The following is a 19,598-nucleotide window of genomic DNA, read 5'->3' on the forward strand; positions in this document are numbered from 1 at the left end:
CTTCTGAGAGGTATAGTTGGTGCGAGACACATGAAACCGAGGGCAAATCACTTCTTGTTAAACCACCTTAACATATTCAGTATGCATAGCTATGTGAATCCAGTGTGAAACCCAAAGAGTTTGGTTATGCAATAAGCCTCTGAAATATGCAAGAGATTACCATGTTAAGTAAAGCCATGTTCAATGCCCAAATGTGCTGTCGTGTGTTTTGGGATGGGGAGGGGGATGGTTTGGCCAGAAAGGGAAGTACATTTGTGCCATCTGTCTAGGAATAATGCCCAAATGTTCTCCATTTTGATCATGCCTAAGAAACATGCATTTATATTAACATTTTTTTAAAAACCATCCAATGTTTTCGCATGTCCTCCATTTTTAAAAATTGTCCTACATTTGAAAATTTTGTCCTACACTTGTCCTACATTTGTCCCAGTTTGGAGGTCCTGACTTATGGCAACCCTAGGGAAAGCCAATCCAGAGTGTTTTGCCTGCCTACCATGCCTTTGTTAGCAGCCTCTTTCCAGGGAGATTACTCCAAGTGCTAGAAACAACACAGAATCTGTTTGTGCACATGCCACTTGGAAACCCATTATACATATACTTGTTTCAACACTCAATGATTTTCAACATTCATGAACATGCTGTGACCAAGCGACCAGCTATTTCTCTCACATACCAAGCAGAATATTGTCTGGAGGCTCTTCCAAGCTTAACCTCTTCCTGTGTCCAGACAAATAAGCTGATTCAATGCAAATTAATATACTTTTCATATTCTATTAGTTGTCCATCTAAAGACTAATCTTACTGGGGAAAGTCTCAGGAATCTGGGGCTCTTTCACATTATAGTTAGAGTGCTGAGAGTCCACAACAACAACCTATGGAACTCTGGGATTTGCAGTTTAGAATTTTCAGCCAGAGAGCTCTGCTATCTCATTAAACTACAATTCCCAGGATTCTACAGGACACAGCCATGGCACTTAAAATGGTATCAAAGTGCTATAACTGTTTAGTGTGAAAGGGCCCCTGGATGAGTAGCCTTTTTCCAGTCCTCTTCCTGCAGAGGAGGACATAACAGTGTCAGAATCAGGAACACAAATGATCTTGACTGCTCAGGGTTGCTGCCAGGACATCACTAGTCAGGATCCTAGAGTAGATCAAGAGTATGGCATGAACAGCCTGTGGATCATTGCTGCTCAGGGGTCCTATTTTGTGTTTTCTAAAGCCCTGCAAAGCTCCCAAAACCCTGAAGAACTTTTTCTGAGACACAAGAAACATCAGAAACTATACAAACTGCCATGAAAATATGGCAGTTTGGGTCCCGTTACTTGCCCAGTCCACATATTTACTGTACTTCAGGCAAATTCCAGAACAAGAAATAACATAGCATCACTTGCAGTTGTGTGAGGAGCAATGACATGACCTATGGGGAGAGGGCAGGCAGAAAAATGGTGGTTGGCCCTGCCCCCTTGACAATTGTCCATTTTTCACTGCTTGCCCTCCATATACAGGGCTTCTGGCATCACAAGTATACAGAGGCACACAGATTGGCACATCGTATCCATGGGATTTGGCAACACCTATAACCAATATATGAGGGATTTCCCCTGATCATTCACTTTCATGTCCACTTCAGAAGCCATGCCCTATTCAGCATGTTTCCCCTCCAGCATGCAGGAAGGAGGGAGACAGAGACATGGCTGGGAAGTTACTGGGCCAACTTCGTACTTCCAACTGTGCGACTGTATGTAGCTATAGATCAGACTGGAATACTTCAAGAGGAGTTAGAGATACATGAGGCAGAAGGCAAAGACAGAGCCTCACAGGGGCACTCTCAAAAGTTCATTAAGCAGGGGTGGTACTCCCACATATATGCCCCCATGGTGCAGGCAGGCAGGCAGCTTAGGGGCACCTACTGTCCAAGTTGGCATCCAGCCATAACAGAAAGAACTTAATTAACTATCCTGGCAGCATGACTGATACGCCGCAGGCACGTCTGCCCATTTCACATCAAAGCCTGGAAAAGTTACTTTTTTGACTATGGGTCCTTGATTCCCCTAGCCACCAGGACAACTGGCTGGGGAACTCTGGGAGTAGTTGTCCAAAAGTAACTTTCCTCAGCACTCCAGGAGGAAATGGAATCCAGAATTTGCCCTTCAGTCCCTCAAAGGGTGGAGGAGGAAAGGAGGTGGGAATCTTGTGTCCAAACCCCTGGCTTGCAAAAGGCAAATGATGTTGAGTAGGTTTAGATTATGAGCCAGGGCTTCTGAATTTCACCGTATGCTTTGAAGAGAGTGGTCTTTTTCTGGGCTGGGCCACCCTCAAGCTCAAGAATAAAAGTTAGCTCTCTTCCTTCAACAAGGTAATGTAAGGGCTCACATACATATGCTCTAGCAGTCCATTTCCTCAAGAGGTAAGGCCATGAGACTCGAGATTTAAGATCTACGTGTCAGCTCCTGCCAGTGAGTTGGCTGGGAAGGCCAGGACATTCCTGAGAGAGAGGGTGAGAAGGGAGGAGGGAAAGAGCATGTGCACAAGGGAAACAGGTGGAGCAGCTTCACCAGCTGATTCAGCATCACCTGATCACAACCACATCTGCACGAGACCAGACTTGTGGCTACCATCCCAGCTCCTTTCCGCCCCATGGCTTAAAGCCCAAACTTGTCCACCCACCCTGGCTGAAAGCCCATCACACCCACCTTTGCAAGTCCGAAGGGTGTTCAATGTTGGGGGGGCAGGTATACTTAGGTTACAAACACAGCAGCTCCCACATATAGTTTCAGTAAAATATAACAGAAACGTAGGCAGTGCAGGCAGGAAACGACAGTGGCCATAGGCCGAGACTGAGAAGAAGCCTCTCCCCTCTAAAAGCATCATTACTGTAAATGGATCCCTTCTGAGGCAAGCATGCATCAAGCAGATAGTTCAGATATGAACACTGTCCATCGTGTTTTTCCCCCTTTTCCCTTCACTACTAGCACCAATAATTTCTCAGAACCAGTATGGGTGGACATACGTTTTTATGACACACTTGCTACAACCAAGATGGTGCAAACATTGCTCTGCCTAGCAAACAAGCCCAGTAAGACAAACTAACAATGCTGCTTCCCATTTTCCAAGGCATTTCACTCTCTCTTTTAAAAAGGAAACATTCAAGGTATGATAGGGCTGAAGCCATGGCAGGCAGAAAGTGCATTGTCTTTAAGAGGCCTTCCACAAACCTTTCTTTGTTCTCCACATTCATACCAGCCCTCTCTACTCCCGTACCAGACGTAACAAGAAAAAGATGCCCTATGTAGATTGGCTCAGGGTAAGGGTGGGCATAATTTAGATTGGAATACAGTACTGGTAGTTCTCGGGGGGGGGGGTTACAGGAAATTGGCATGGTTTTGGACTCTAAATTATTTAACAATGTTATACAATTTTGATATTAAAAAATTCCTGGGCTGCTCAAAAGCATCCTGTTCCTCAGCTGTAAATATATTCCTTTGCTCCTCCCTGTTCTACCTGTTAGGCCTCAGGGTTTAAGTAAGAGGAGCCAATTGATCTAGCAAGCCTGAAGTCCACCCACCCTAGCTCAGGGAGCTAATCCTGCCAGCAGTCCGATTTATTTAACCAGGCAGGCCAAACAGGAAAGGTCTTGGTGTGGTACTGGTGCCAAGGCCTTGCCCTGAACCCAACCTTATTTGATTTTCTACTAACATGAACAGGCAGTGGTTAACACTTTCCTGAAAGCCAAGCAAATCCAAATCAGATTCAAATGCTGAGGCTGGAAGCATAGCTAACCTTGGTAAAGCAGGCATCCCAACAGATACTTATGCCTTAGCTTGAATCCACAGCCTCAAAGGAAGGTTTGTTCATATTTACAGACAATTTCTATAAACCCAGCTTGAAGAGCTTCCTTTCTCTTCCTTCAGCATAGGTCCAGATTTGCCATAAGAGGGATATTTTGCTATTGGCCATTTACACAAGATGGCTGCAGTTCAAGCAACAGGGCTCTGAAAGAGAAACTACCCTGAGATGGCTGCATTTCAAACTGAGCTTTCCTCAGCTTTGCCTTCTTCCTTATAGGTATCTGTGCCTATTAGTCATTATGGCAAATAAGCTACAGTGTCAGGCCCCAGCCATTTGGAGGCCCTATTATAATGTGTCTATGCACAAACATATGTGGAGATTATGTTTATCCTGTTGCTTTTACTGGATCCTCCTAATGCTATCAATAACTGAGCAAGGAGGAAACAGATATTCCCTTACTACATAAAACACAGAGCAGAATGGCCACATTCCCACTTATAAAGAGATTTTTAAAATGGCGGCAGCCTGCTCAATATGCAGAACTAAAAAATGTCCATTATAGGAACTTCATTAGTTCAACAGAGACATTTGACCACTTGAGTGCAGATGGAGATATTGGCAAGAGAAATGCTGAGCCCCAAAGCAAGGCTAAACACTACAGATCCTCCATGACCTTAAAGAATTGCTTCTTACCAAGCCAAACATAACACTAGCATGAAGGAGAAGGGCCTGAGAATGCAAGTTAGACAGAAGCTACACTGATGCTGCCCAAAGGTTCAAGGCAAAGAGATCCAAAGTCTGCCCCCCCCCCCCCACACACACACTTTCAAGCTTACTGCTGAAGAACTTACTTTACAAGAGATAGAGGGGCCAGGTTGTCTGACATTTGAAAGCAGCCTAGCAAGACATGATCCTTTGCAAGACATGATCCTTCTCACTTATTTGGCCTTGAGGGTCTGACTGAGAGCACTGTATAAGGAGAAAAGATGCTTTAACTCTTTTGCCCCTGCCCCACACCAATTGGAAATCAGTCACTCCTCACATCTTCTTTTCACAGCATGAGAGAAAGCCCCAACTGGTACCAAAGGTTGCTCCACTGAAGTAGGGAGAGACAGAGGGGTCTAAGGGTTTGGGAGTTTTGAACAGGGACTGGGGAGATTAAAGTCCTAGTCACCAGTGAGCCATGAAATTCACTGAGTGGCTGAGGGCCAATCTCTCTCTCTCTCGTTCTCTCTCCCAACTGATTCATCTCATGGGATGCTTCGGAATATAAAATACATTTTTATGTTTATTTAATTTATATCCTGCCTTTCTCCTGACAAGATAGCAAAGGCAGCTTACCAAAATAGAGATCAGGTAAGCTGTCTGCATTTCCTGGAGTTCAAGGAGGAAATAATTGTATCCTAGCTGGTAAATGAATATAGCAGATAACAGATTACTTAGAAGCAGGACTGTGGTAAAGACTTAGAAGCACCTCCCCTCTGCCACTGCCCCACTGCAGCTTATCTTCCCCTAACTACCAACAGCTCCCAAACCACATGACAAATGTCATTTTTAGTTTGGCCTTCACATGTATCGTTGACCCTCCATAACCATGGGTTCTTTATGCAAGGATTCAGCCATCCATGGCTTTAAGATATTTTTAAAATATATAAATTCCAAAAGACAAAACTTATTTTCCATCTTATGTAAGGGGCACCATTTTACTATGCCATTATATTTAATGGGACTTGAGCATCCACAGATTTTGGTATTCGTGGGGGGTCCTTAAACCAAACCCCAGCAGATACCAAGGGCCCACTGTAGTTGATCTAATCATGATTCCTATTATAGTGCTAGAAAGTAGTCAGCCCAAGCCCCTGTCATGGAACTACTGTACCACACAGGACAAAGGTGAATTGGGCTTTTTTTTTTTAAGTAGAGAGGGCAGCCAGAAGAAAACAAGCTGTCCCAGCAGTAAAGCCCACAACAATCACGTTCCCCTTTCCTCACCTAAGAGGCATGAGATTTAAGGCCTTCAATACATAGCAAAATGATCCCATGCAGCACCTTGATATGATAAGCCCCTAGGGTAGCCTTTGGCCACTAACCATAAAGGACAAAAAACAAAAACATCTTTGAGACAACATGAGGGGCAGAGGAATTCCATGATTGCATACAGCTTTGGGCCCTGCAGGGTTTTGGGGAAATGCAGGTTGAAAATTTAATTTAAAAAAAGGAATCCTGCTGATCCCTTCAAACAATCACCACCACAGGAGGACACGCCATGCTGCAAAGAGAACACCTTCTGAAAGTCAACCTCAGCATGTTTCAGAGGGAAGTGGAAACTCCCAGGCCTGGGAAAAGAAGCTATCACTTCCAGCTCTTAACTTCAGCTCACGGGCAATAATCCCACAGGCACTGCTGTCTTCCCCAAAGCTGCAAACTGAACTCAAGGAAGTATCTGAACAGATGAATTAAGACTATTCAAAAGATGAAATTTATTTAAACATGGGGTACCACATGGGAGGTTTTCCACTAACACGGTGCTGGTTTCATTCTAATCTGCACTTGTGATCATGAGAAAAAGGCATGAACAAACATGGGACTGGTAAGAACAGGGAAACAGGTTTCAAAAGAAACAGCAGAGTTTGAACTCAGTCCCAAACTATCCACTATACAGCATGGAAATATGTGTAAAGAGAGGTAGTCTCATCTCTTTTTTGGAACAAACAACTAGCCATGATACAGGGAAGCAACGAAATGGGTGCACCTTAACCTCTTCCCTGTCCAGCACTGTTTTTCTCCAAATTGCCTACTCAATCTTTCAAACAAATGTGTGTCTTCTCAGGACCAATCTGTACATGTTGCTAATGGGAGGATTTCCTTCCCACACACACACTATCTTCCTCAGAACTAGAATTTTCCTCAGGATCACAGGACAGAAAGGGTTTCCTCCATCAGCTTTATTTGCATTTTTAAAAACACACTTATTGAATGCAAGACCACCATAGCTATACACATTTAAAACCCCACAAAACTGGGAAAGGTTAGGTGAAAAGCTGAGATCTGGAACTGGAAAACAGCAGTCAATCAAAGGATCTGGGCAACTCTCCCCATCCTATTACCTTTTGCTATCAACCACTTCCACTGGAAGTGCCTGTTTCTGTTCAAAAAGGTTTGCTGGGCTACCATTATCCATTTTGAAGTTAGTACTTCATTTGGGCCTAAGGTAGCAAAGACAATTGTGGTTGAAACACCTTGAGCACTTACTAATCCATGTTAAGTCATGACTTAAGCATGAAGATGTGCCCTGAAGTGCTGAATGGCAATTCTGAAACAAGCGAACAGTTTGCTAGGACAGAGGGATAGGTTGTGTTTGTTATGAGGCAACTCAAGCCAAAAGGAGCTGATCGAGTTCCACCTGTGTCTGTTCTTTTGTTCTTTCAGGCTGAGATGGCCAGAAAGGGAATGAGCCAAAGAGCACTCTTTCTTTCTTTTCACAAAGCAGCAGCTTCTTCAACCCATTGTGGATCATCCCTAGGCCTCAGTAGGTCTGTTCTGCAGCCAGCACCTAAAACTACAGGGGCTTGTACAAGGCAACGTGACAAAATCATCCAAGGAACTAAGCCAGAGGGGTGAAAGCAAAACCTGTAACTTAACACAGCACCACACCTCCCCAAGAAAGCAGGTCCAAACGTGCAATGGCAGCCCCAGGGTGTAAGTAATGTGGCCTGAAATGACATCAGCTGTGTAATATAAAACATTCTTCCCGTTATCACTGATGCCTGCTACTAGGACATCTTTTTCCAGACAAAGGGTTCTTCCTCTACTGCAAGAGAGTGGCAATGTTGGCTCTCTCAAACCTTTAGACTTCACATCCCGGAAGCTCTATCTAACAGGGCCAAAGGTAAAACAGATTATAGGAGGTGGAGCCCAAAACATCTGGAGGAAGACAAGTCTCCCATCCCTTCTCTAAATCACTCATCCAAGCAGCAGGACTAGTGAAATAAAGCCCAACACTGACATACCTTATTCAATGGCAAAAGGTGTATCTCAGGAACAAGCTTGAAAAAGCAGAAACTTGAGATAAGCAAAACACGGTATTTGAGCGATCAGGAAGGAAAGAGATGGAACCTGATGTCGCCAGGAAGTAGACAAATATGGATCAATCCCCTTGTAAGCACAACCACAGCAGGCGGAGGTAGGTGAAATGCTTCTCTCTAGAGCCCAAGATCATGGGGCCCTTTGATCAATACAATGGACGGCATATAGCCCAAACAGATCAACAGAAAGGATAGTAATAGAAACCAGGAGGACTCTTGTGAGAGCAACAAAGGAAATTCATATTGTTCTGAGGTACCAAAATGGGCTGTGCCTTTCTGAATTTACATGAGAATTGCATACCTTCCCTGTCCTGTAAGTAGAGTGGGAGGCTAAGATCTCTTGCTCCCCCTCTCCTGGGTATCCTAGGAGGTTCTTTTTTTAAACACTGTTTACATTAAAAAGCCACATACCTTTTAAATCCTTTTTAAAGGATTCAGAAGCCCTCTTACCTAGGGTTTCAAATGAGTAGATGCCTTCTCAGACCTACACAAGCTATTGTGGCAATGGGAGATCCCCCTCCAATGCAAGTATCACCTTATGAACTGGTATTTTCCTCAGAAAAACACAGTAAGGCTAAATCTCTCCCTTGAACAAACTCCTCCACTTGTAGCTTGAAGCAGTTTGGCCTGTTTTAGATTCACAGTTGACTGCCTGTGGAGATAGGGCCTATATTTATTGAGGCCCAAGATGGGTCATATTTTTAAGAAAACTACTGGGCACACCAAAGAAGAATATAGTGGTGGGGGGAGTGCAGCACAGAAATATTTTAACTTTCAAATACTACTGATGTGGGAAATAATTCCCCTGCTTGAGGACTGGAATCACTTTTATTGAGAATCGGCTGTCAAGTTCACAACTAGTCATTATCATGCAGGTAGACTGGTCTGGTTAGACACAAGTTAACATCAGAAGATATTGGGTACCCTAGAACATGCATCAAACATAGAACATTACAGGTCTTGTACACTACAACAGCCATTCTCAATCTTTTTACTTTGGAAAAACCTTGAAATAATTTTCACATCTCAGGAAACTCCTGCATAAAAAAAATAATATTAAGTGTACACCTCAAAAAAATGTGTTTCTTTCCAGACACCATCTGTCGCAGAACCAACCCCTAGTGAACTCTTGTGGAACCCTAGGTTTGACAAACCCTGGGCTAAGAGGTTTGACTGAAGCCAGGAAACTGTTTTGAAAAATCACATGTGGGAGTCTTAGCCAAGCAGCCGGATTAGAGAGAAAAACAAGCAGGGCAGCAGTCACCTCCCCGTCCCCCTCCTTCTTGCAACGCCAAGGTCACAGCTCAGGCTCTACACCAGGGTCACAGACAAGCAATGGGGAAGAACACAACAAGCTGCCTATAAGACATGGATGGGAATCCTGTGCCCTTCCAGATGTTGTTGAATTGCAATTTCCAGCAGTCCAAACTAGCACAAGAATGCTGTCAGTTGCAGTTCAATAACATCTGGAATGCCACACAAACTGCAAGGGCAACCTTATAGAGCCCAAAGATGTGTCACTTGTGAGTCAAGGTAAAGGAAGACCATATACTCTCAATTTCTTTTAAGAAGACACATACTAGATCAGGCTACAGGATTGATTGTATCCAAAGTCCTGTTTCCTACCATAATCAACCAGGTGTCTAAAAGAGGTCCACAAGTAAGACATAATGGCAAAAGCCCCTTCCAAACTGTTTGCCAGCAATTAGTATTCAAAAGCATTCACACAGGCCCCATTAGTGGTGTGGGATATCTCTAGCCTCCATAAATTTCTCTAATCCTTTTTTAAAGTCTTCGAAATTGGTGGAGAGTCCCACATTCCATAACAAATTCCATAATTTAACTGTGTGTTTTGAGAATAAATACTTCTATTTGACCTGAAGCTCCCACTACTCAGCTTTAGTAGTTCATCCCAGATTCTATTATGTATTATGAGAAAGGAAGATAAACCTTCACCACATCCACTTTCAAAATATAAAGCACAATTGTATACATCTGATATCCCATCCCACCTTACATGCCTTGTCCCCCACTAAATAAGACAATTTAAAATATTGCCAACTTTTTCACCGAAGTTTTCCTCTGATCACTTTGGCTTTTCTTTTTTTGTGCCACTGAAATCCATGGAAAAAAGTAATATCTCATGAGAACAACAGCAGGGATGGAGAACCACTGGCCATGCAGGAGATTTTGACTATAATTCCCACAGTCCTTTACCATTGTTCATATTGGGTGACACTGATAGGAGATGTAGATCAAAACATCCAAAGGTCCAAGGGTTTTCAAAAGGGGAGGGGAGGGGATGAAATAAAAAGGCAAAGGAAGAACATCTATGCCAACAGCTTCCCCCATGGTGGGGCCCTCACTACAAGGTACATTTTGGAAGAAGCTTCTGCACCATCCTAGTAGTGTGCCATGAGAATTCAATCAGGGGTCTGCAAACCTAGCTATTATCCACTTACAAGGGAACAAGCCACCAAGTGGCAGAGATGGGCACTGGTAGATTAACCTAGCTTAGATATGAAACCAAGGAAGAATGTCTCAGAGAAGGCTCTGGCAACCTCCTGCCTCCCCCAGCAGTTTTGATACAGTAGAACTGTTACCTGGAAGGAAGGAAAGCTACAAATACTTTAGTTCAGAACCTTTCCCCCCACACTACTGAAAATGTCTGGCTCACTCCAGCTTGTAGACTAGATAGAAAGAGCTGCATGGCAAGTCTAAGACTAACACAGAATTAAACTAGCAAGAGACAAGTGAGGCAACATATACTCCACCATGTAAAAGACTCAGGGTTACAGAATACCAGAGATAATGGAGGCTGGACAATGGCTGCTCTAAGCCAAGACAGATCAAGGACCAAGCCAGTTTTCTACAAAGGCGTAGTACTCTTTCAACAATTACCCACTTCAATACTAGAATTCAAGCAGTAGTTCTTAGGGTCACATGCAAAGATTGTAGAATATGGCTTCACTAGAGTGAAAGAGAGGTCTAATTTATAAACTGGGATTATAAACAGTTTCTCAGTCTGCAGTAACTGAAAACTACTACAATAATACTAACAAACCTTTTATTAATTACCCAAAGGTTAATCAGGTTTGGAATAGTAATCTGATTTATGAAAATATATGGCAATATGTACATACACATAGTCATGGTCATTGAACCAGGCAGAGCTCAGGTTAATTCTCAACGTCATTTTCAGTGACCCAGGCTATGACTGCACCTTAAAAGCCTCTTAGATATAGTGCCAGGATATGTACCATGACATGAGTTATTCAGGAGTTTACCTGAATGTATGGAGGACTAAATGGGTAGTAGGGACATGGGCATGCATACAAGCTCCTACTCCCCAAAATCCATACACCTGCCAGAATCAGAGACCTTTGTGCATAATAATAATAATGATCAAAATTTTGGAAAAGCGGGTTACAAATAAACTATGTTGTTGTTGTTGTTGTTGTTATTGTTATTATTATTATTATTATTATTATTCCGCTTAATCACTTGTAATCCAAGCAGATTACAACAATAAAACAAGATACAGTTAAAATTCTAAAAAAAACTATCCCTCCCCCCCCAGTATAAAAACATAGTAATCCTAAAAAGAGATTAAACCAGAGAGATATTAAAACAATAGTATAAAATCAGTTAAAATCAGTGGAAGATTTGTAAAAAAGAACTGTATAGCAGGGGTCCAGATAGGATGGAAAAGGGGATGGAGAAAAAAGGAGAGAAGTGAAGGGGGAGGGGGCAGGAAAATAGAGGTGGACCTAGTCTGGAAAGGCCTGCCGGAAGAGATATGTCTTAATAGCCTTCTTAAAGGTTTCCAAGTTGGTAATCTGATGGATCTCGTCCGGCAGGTCGTTCCAGAGTCTAGGAGCAACTGCTGAAAAGGAACGCTGGATCACTGCCAAAAGTCTAGTCCTCTTTGGTTGAAGCAGATTTTTCCAAGCAGAACGAAGAGTACGGGGAGGATGATATGGGAGAAGGCGTTCCTGTGTAAGAAGTCAGGACCCAAGCCATGTAGGGCTTTAAAGGTTAAAACCAACACTTTGTATCTTGCCCAGAAATTAACAGGCAGCCAGTGAAGGGATTTTAAAACTGGTGTGATGTGGGCAAATCTAGATTTGCCAGTAACCAGCCTGGCTGCCATATTCTGTACCAGTTGAAGTTTCTGAACTTGACACAGAGGTAGCCCCATGTAGAGCACATTACAAAAGTCGAGCCAAGAGGTTACCAGCGCATGTACTACTGCATCATTCATGAAGGTCTGCAAAAGGCTCTTGGCCAAACACAATTAGGGAATTCTACTGACTGGGAATCTGACCAGACAGGGCTCCTGCTCATGAGACCTTTGTAACATCATTCAGGCAAAGGCAGCTCAGAACATGAAGGTCTCTAATGCTGCCAGCTGCACTGCGATAGTCAGGAAGTGGGGCTGCCATGTGCAGCCACATCCCCATCATTCATTCATCCCATCAAGCTTGAATGGGGCTTCATTCTTGAGCAGAACATCTGAACATCTACAAGGAACAGAACAACTACAGGTTCCATATTGATCTTAGCCTAGCAGATGTTCAATATTTTCACAAACCACACAGCTAAAAACATTTCCAACACAATCAGCATGTTGTCTGTGAAATTCTGGGAACTGTAATCCAAAAAAACCTTTTCCAAGCTTTGTCTCAGACAGTGCTTGTCAAGAACAAGAAAGAATTAGGGCATTAACCCCTACATCTATAGGGCAGTTACAAAGCCCTGGAAGAGCTCAGGAAAGTATTAACAAAAACTGATAGGTCAGTTCCTACCACTACAATGACACTAATTCAGTCAAGTTACACTAGCTATCAGTCTTCTGGGGACTCAACTCATGGCACTCTAGCTTGACCACAGCAAGCCAGACTCTGCCAGAAATAAGGTCAAATGAGGCATCCAGGACTTGGATTCCATGGATGAAGCCACAGCTTCATGGTTAAAGTGAGGAACAATACAACACCACAAAGGACTGAGGCATGATAAGGCTTTTATTTTGTTTCTTGCCAAATTCCTTTCTCATAGGAAAGCAAAACTGCTTAGTACTCACTTTGCTTCATTTTCCTTACCAACAATGGATAGTGATTGCCATTTAATTAGATCAAAGAAACACAAAGGATTAAGACAAAAAAAACTGGTTAAAATTTTGTATCTATAGCTTTACAAACTACACTCTCAAAAGGGTGTTTGAGGAAACACCCTTTGAGGAAAGGGTGTTCGAGGACTTTGAGAAAATCTCAGAGTCACTATGAGAAATCTTAAGGATCCAGCAGACTAGTAAAAAGACATAAGAGGGCTCAAGAAGAGGCCTCACTTCTACCTATAAGACAATGCTGGGGCAAAGTAAGTTTCTTTAGAAATCCAGAACCACCTAAACAAAAACAAGAAATGACTAGCAACTCAGATGGATTTTCAGAGAGCAAAACAGTGTTATGTTGTTTGGTGTTTACGAGTGCTAGCCAGCATAGCCAATAGGCATGCTAGCAGGGCGTGATGGAAGTTGTAGTTAAACACATCTACAGGTCACAAGGTTCAGGAAAGCAGTTCTACACAGTTCCAAAAGAAATCAAAGTAATAGATCAGAAGAGTACCATGACATGAGTACTCGTTACTGCTCAAGCTTTATACAAACAAAATAAAGCTGATTTAAAAGATATGAAAGTAGTAGAATGTAATGTTCCTAAGAGGTCTTTCATAAGGGGCAGTACAACTCAAGATTTTTATTTGTGATTGAAATAAAAGAATGGGGAAAATGTGGCCCTGCAGATTGCACTACAGTTTCTATTAGCCCTAGATACACTAACCAGTGGTGAGAGATGATGGGCCTTGTACTACAACAATATCTGAAAGGATACAAGTTCTCTACCCCTGTTATAGACAGTGAAAATGTTCAGAAGTTTGGGACATTACACAGAGTAGAATTCAAATGAATGTAAATGACAAACAGCAGCACTGAAACACCACTAAAGGCCATATTGATATATGTGTTTTGATGCTGATGTGTATATGCATTTCCATACAGTTGGATACATGCAACTGGAGCTTAGTCAGAAAATCACATAATTCCCCTCCCCCCCAAAAAAACCACCCTCAAAATATCAAGTAAATGGCTAGCTGCTAACAGTATCAAAAAGGCCTTTAGGGGTTTTTTGTCATCAGTATAAGCTAAGAAAGAACTGACAGTGTGATGCTATTGTCAAAAAAGACTTCACCAATGTGTAGTAAAAGTGTTCCATTTAGCACTGGTTAATCCTAGATATTACCTTCTAGGAAACACAGCAAAGGCACGATTAGAAGCATGCACGGCAGAGTTAGCAAAATATATAAAAAGGCTGATGGAGAGACAATTTGTAGGAAAGACAGGAGGCAAGACAACACATTTATTGTATTTTTATACAGTCCTTTCCTCCCATGTCCATGTAGTTGAAGTGTGTAATTGGATATTCTCTTTTATCCTCACTATCATTTTGTCAGATTGGTTAGACTCACAGATGGTGATTTTGCACAAGATCACCCTGTGAGCTTCAGGACTATTAAAAGGGGGTTGGACTGGATGGCCCTTGTGGTCTCTTCCAACTCTACGATTCTATGATTCTATGATTTAAAGGATTTTAACCCAGAATTTCTCAATCTACATCTTTCCTGTAGCAGGAAGAAAACACAAAAATCCACCTGGATCCACACAAAAAAAACTGGTGTGCTGTCCAACAATTCATCAGGATCAAGACAGGCAAACAGCCAACAGGTTCCAGACACAGCAAAATAGATTTCGGGGGGGGGAGGGGGGGCAGGGGGCATGAGGGACTGCTTTGTGACAAGGAAGAGCAAAACACCAGACACCCAGGTTGGTTATCAGAGTAACTTCCCATAAAATTAGCACCATCTTAGAATCTTTCTGTTGGGCTGAGCAGAACTAAATGACCCCAGTCTTGGGTATTCTTCCAGGAGAGCAGAAAGTATTCATGAATCCAAAATACTGAACTGTATACAACATGTGTCCCACCCTACTACATTCAATACACTCTCCCCTGACTGACACTGATACATCTCATTTATGACTAATCATTCTACATTTCAGGAAGACTCTAGATACTTTTGCCCAATTACACAAAGTATCCACTTGGTTGAATATTCCAGGACACTGGGCTATGGTGAATCCTATCCGGGCTTTATTTCATTCCTTGTATTTTACTTGCCAATTTGGCAAATTGTATATAGTTTGCATGCTGGTTCTGCAGGGAATAGTTTGGTGTAAGGAACAAAAGGCTAACTATTCTGTAAAGATATTGTTTTATTCTTGGCATTTCTGGTGGAGGAAAAAAAAGACACTTGAGATATGCTACAATAGTTGATGCTCAAGTTGCCATGACCATTCAACTCACAGAGCAGTGACACCAAAACAGAAGGGACAAAAAGGTTCAGTCCCAGCTAACTAGATCACTGATCAGGTCGAAGGCTTGGACAAATACTCTAGGCTGGGTGCTGTTGATCCAATCCCTCAGTTCCTGACCCACACTTTGCTACAAACCCTGAAGGGTAGGGACTGCCCAATTTGTGAAACAAAACACAGGGGATCCAATTCACAGGGAGGATTAATTTAAGCATGCCACCATAATACACATAACTATTAGCAACTAGCCATGAATGTACAACGCACAACGTCAGACCGGAAACCCTGTCAAAAGGTCAATAGGTTCCTGATCCAGTTACAGGGAAGGTTTCAGTTGTTGGACACATAAGCCAAATGGCCCAACCCACATTGTACAACACTGCTGTTCAAGCCTACAGTCAGAAGATGAGCTGACAGAGATAGGCCACATCTCCCAGGATATTTCTTAGCTTTCAGTAAGTGGAGGTGTCTGGTGGAATAAAATACGCAGGCAATCGTGTGCATCCAGTAAAGCAAAGTTGCAATCAGCTTCTAATATCTTAATCAATGTGTACAAAGCACTGGAATGAGCAGTAAGTACCGCAACCATGTTTTAAAACAATGAAAATGTTAAATTACTTAGTACAATTTATGTTAAATGCAGATCTTGTTTTGGCCGTTTTGCTTCTTTTCAGTGGTTTCTATGTTGAACCTTTAGATCCAAGTAACACTGTAACGCTGCTACTTCGGTACCTATTGATGACTCCTCTCCACCACACCACCAGTCATTTATTTTTGTAGGTAAAAGTAGCATGTGCACTCTTCTGGTACAGGGGCAGACATCTGTTAGGCTTTGAAAGGCTTGGCTTACAAACACAAAGGGGCATCAAAGCTCCAGTCCAAAGCTATGGTGGACCTAAGCATGCAAATTTCTTCGCACTTCCCTGGACTTTGAACCCAGCACTGGCTCCACAGGGCTGCTCATTCTGGCCTCCGTCCAAGGCAAATGACAAGGCCTGGTCCCTTCTGTCACAGAGTCCTGCTTGTGTGTCATCAGTGTGACACAGAAGGGCAGGGACAAGGGGAACCTGTTCTCGTTTGGTTTGATCAGATTGTATGTTTGTACTAACTCCCAACTAGAGAACTGGTCACCCAATTACACCCTTGAGAGAACATGCCAAAGGCACAAGGCATTTCTAGGATCCACCAGTTTACTCCACTCTTTTCCTTCTGTTGCTTCACAGAATGGCGGTTGCACTTCACCTAAGAGACAGTCACATTTTATCAGTGGCAGTGGGAGGAGGCAGTTTCTGGGCAGAAAAACACTGGAAAGAGGGCAGGAAGAAGAGTTGCTCATTGTCCCATAACCTCACAAGCCATTCCCCTGTTCCAAGCTCTAAGGCTGGCTTGCAGCCCAGCAGGCTTCAAACCCTATTATGTTACTTCCAGGTCAGCAGTCTCAGAGGAATGCTCCACACACAAACACACACACAGGAGGTGGCCTGTCAACCCCACACCTCCCTGATATAACCCCTTAGACTTTGAACAATACCAAGTGTTCAGGCCTCCACTTCAACATAGAAAGGCAGGGGCAGTTCATAATGGTACCCATGCCTGGTTTGAGCCCATCACCACACTCCAGAGCCACACAAGGCTGTCCGTTCTGAAGCAACACTATGGAAACTGTGAGCTAGAAGAATAAGAAGCACCTAGGCCCCAATGTCTTTTTAGTAGCCAGGTGAGGATGGAGCCAGGCAGAGGAAGCAAAATCTGGGTCAGAAGGGACACCAGACTGGGAAGACAATACCCCACTTGGATGAAAAATGTCTGCTACCCTTTCTCTTCCCTGCCTCCTTCATGCGTGGAAGCAAAGGCAATCTGCAAATCCTCACAGGACATTAATTCCAGGCCTGGCAGAAACAAAAGAGCAGGGTTGCCAAGATGCAGAGCGCTCCTGGGCCCGGCATTGCTAAAGAGGACCAAACGAAGGATGCAAAGTGGCCTTTCAGCAATGCCTGTTTGGATCCCCAGTGCCAAGGTGAGACCAGAGGACCAAGCCCTGCCCTGGCATCCCCAGGATAACGCTAACTGCCTCCCACCTCAGTCTCCCCCCCCCCCAAAGCAGCCAGAAACAAGGGAAAGAATGGCACTTAACAGCTAAGGCCATGCTCCTGGCACTATTTTTCCTTCAGGAGTGTATGGAGAGGCCATGATGCTACTGAACAAAGGTAAACACCTTCGGGTTGGGATCCTGTTCCCAGGATCTTGCCAAAGGCCTCAACTTGGGTGGGGCAGCGATGATGGGGACCCAAGCAGACATGGGGGCCCTGGGCAGAGAGCCCATTGCGAGGAGCCTCTGGTCTGACTTGAGAGCATCCCAGTCATGCAGGCTCTGCACATGAGGATGACAAAAGCCAACACCAAACGATGGCTAAGGAAAGGGAGGGGGGGCCAGAAGCAGCCATCGCCGCAGGGAGCCCCCCGCACCCCATCGTCCCCAGTCCAGAAGACACGATGGGGCAGTCCTCCCACCCCAGTGCTGCCAGTCTGGGCAAAGGGGGCACCTGCCCTCTGGAGAAAAGGGGCCAAGAGGGCTCTGCCAGCCCCGCCCGACTGAGCCATGCCCATTGTCAGCCCTGGAGGGATGAAAGGGGCACCAGGCAGAGCAGCCTCACCGGACCCCCTTTCTCCTCCCTCCCTCTCCGATGAGAAAGGGCAAAGGGGAGGGGGGCTGAGAAGAGGAGGGAGTGGGGCTCCCCAGCCAGACCGAGGACCAGGCACGTCCTCCTTTCCCAGGACGCGCCCTCCTCTCCCGCCTTCTCCTCTTCCTCCTTCTGCCCAGGACCAGGAGGGATCCCAAAACGCCCTCCATTTTGAGCAGGGCTAAGCAGTACGGATCTAGGTTGGGGCGAGGGGTTTGTAGCTTTGAGGTGGGTCCTCCCTTGTTGCTTAAAGGTCCTCCATTTGGCGATGGGAGGACAAGCTTCCCTCTCCCCCAGCCTTGAAGAGAGGGAGGGGCCGGGTCCCCAGGGCCCCCAGGAGGAGGGGGCATCTCCCTCTCCCCCTCTGGCCCAGATCAAGGAGGAGGGGAAGGAAAGGGCTCCCCTGCCACCAAGACAAGTCCAGCTCCCCCTGCCTGCCTTCTTCCCTCCATCCTCCTCCTCTGGCAGAGATGGACTCCTCTGCCAGCAACGCAAACCCCAGATCCTTCCTTCCTCCTCTCTCACAGGAAATGGATCGAGGAGGAGGGAAATACAAGGTTCCCCTGCCATCAATGCAACACCAGCCCCCTCCTGCCTTCCTCGCCCTCCGACAGAGACCAGGAAGGAGGCAAGGGGGAAGCAAGGGCTCCCCGCCGCCGCCACGAGCCTGGCTCCCTCCCTCCCTCCCTCTCCTTCAACCCCTTTCTCCCTCCTTCCTTCCTCCTAGCTGTTTCTTTTCTTTCCTTCCAGCTCCTTTTTTTTCCCCTTCCATCCCTCCCTCCCAGTTCTTCCTTCCTTCCTTCCTTCCTTCTCTCCCTTTCTCCCTCCTTGCCTTGCCTGCCTACCTGCTCCGCCGTAGCCCTTGGCCAGGACCCAGGCCAGGCTGGCGGCGCTGCGTGCGCGGGCGAAGTCGTACTGGTCCAGGGGCTTGATCTCGGGCACCAGGAAGCTCTTCCTCATGGCCGCAGCTGCAGAGGGGGCAGCGGCCACCATGGCCCCGCCGACGGGCTGCTGCTGCTGCTGCTGCTGCTGGGGATGGCCTCCTCCTCCTCCTCCTCCTCCTCCTTCTCCTGCAGCAGGGAGACGCAAGCGAGGCGGAGGCAGCCGCCCAGCGCATCCCCTGCCCTCCCTCCCGCCCGCCCGCCCGGCGCTTCCTCCTCCTTCTCTCAGGTACAGCAGGCGCCCGCCCCGCTCTCCTCGCCTCCCAGCCCCCCCTCCGACACACGCTCCCACGTGATGCAAGCTGTCAGTCACCGAGCGGGGGCGGGGCTTGCAGTCAGGTAATGGCCCTCGGGGGGGAGGGGAGGAGAGGGGAGGGGGACTGGCGCATCCTCATTCCTGCAGCCTGCTTTGCAAAAGGGCCCAGCAGCAGCTGCCGCCACTAGGCTTCCCCCGGACGCCTCCGCCCTTCTTTTTCCCAGGGCTTGGCTTACACTTCTCAAGCCTCCCTTTGTCCTCCTCCTCCACCTGCCCTTCGGAGGGAGCATCGCGGAGAGGCGCGGACTGGCATTCTTGGATATAGCAGGGTCCTGAGTTTGGTTTTTGATTTGGCCATGCCTTGCCTTATGTCCTGGAACAAGGCCTCTCTTGGGCGGGGCCTTGCCCTCCTTTTTAGGGCTA

The 19,598-nt window shown here is 45.4% G+C and overlaps 1 protein-coding gene across 6 annotated transcripts in view; it reads right to left on the bottom strand.

The window, feature by feature from the left end:
• CAMSAP3 (calmodulin regulated spectrin associated protein family member 3) overlaps positions 1-19,055 on the bottom strand; it is a 61,761-nt gene extending 42,706 nt beyond the window's left edge. For all 6 annotated transcript variants that reach the window (XM_042451172.1, XM_042451169.1, XM_042451170.1 and 3 more), the window contains exon 1: positions 18,824-19,055. In XM_042451172.1, the coding sequence (XP_042307106.1) occupies positions 18,824-18,971 (148 nt within the window). In that variant the 5' untranslated portion in view covers positions 18,972-19,055. The remainder of the gene's footprint in view (positions 1-18,823) is intronic.
• Between the last annotated feature and the right edge of the window lie 543 nt (positions 19,056-19,598).

This window comes from Sceloporus undulatus, chromosome 2, assembly GCF_019175285.1.
Source record: "Sceloporus undulatus isolate JIND9_A2432 ecotype Alabama chromosome 2, SceUnd_v1.1, whole genome shotgun sequence".
Classification (NCBI taxonomy): Eukaryota; Metazoa; Chordata; class Lepidosauria; order Squamata; family Phrynosomatidae; genus Sceloporus; species Sceloporus undulatus.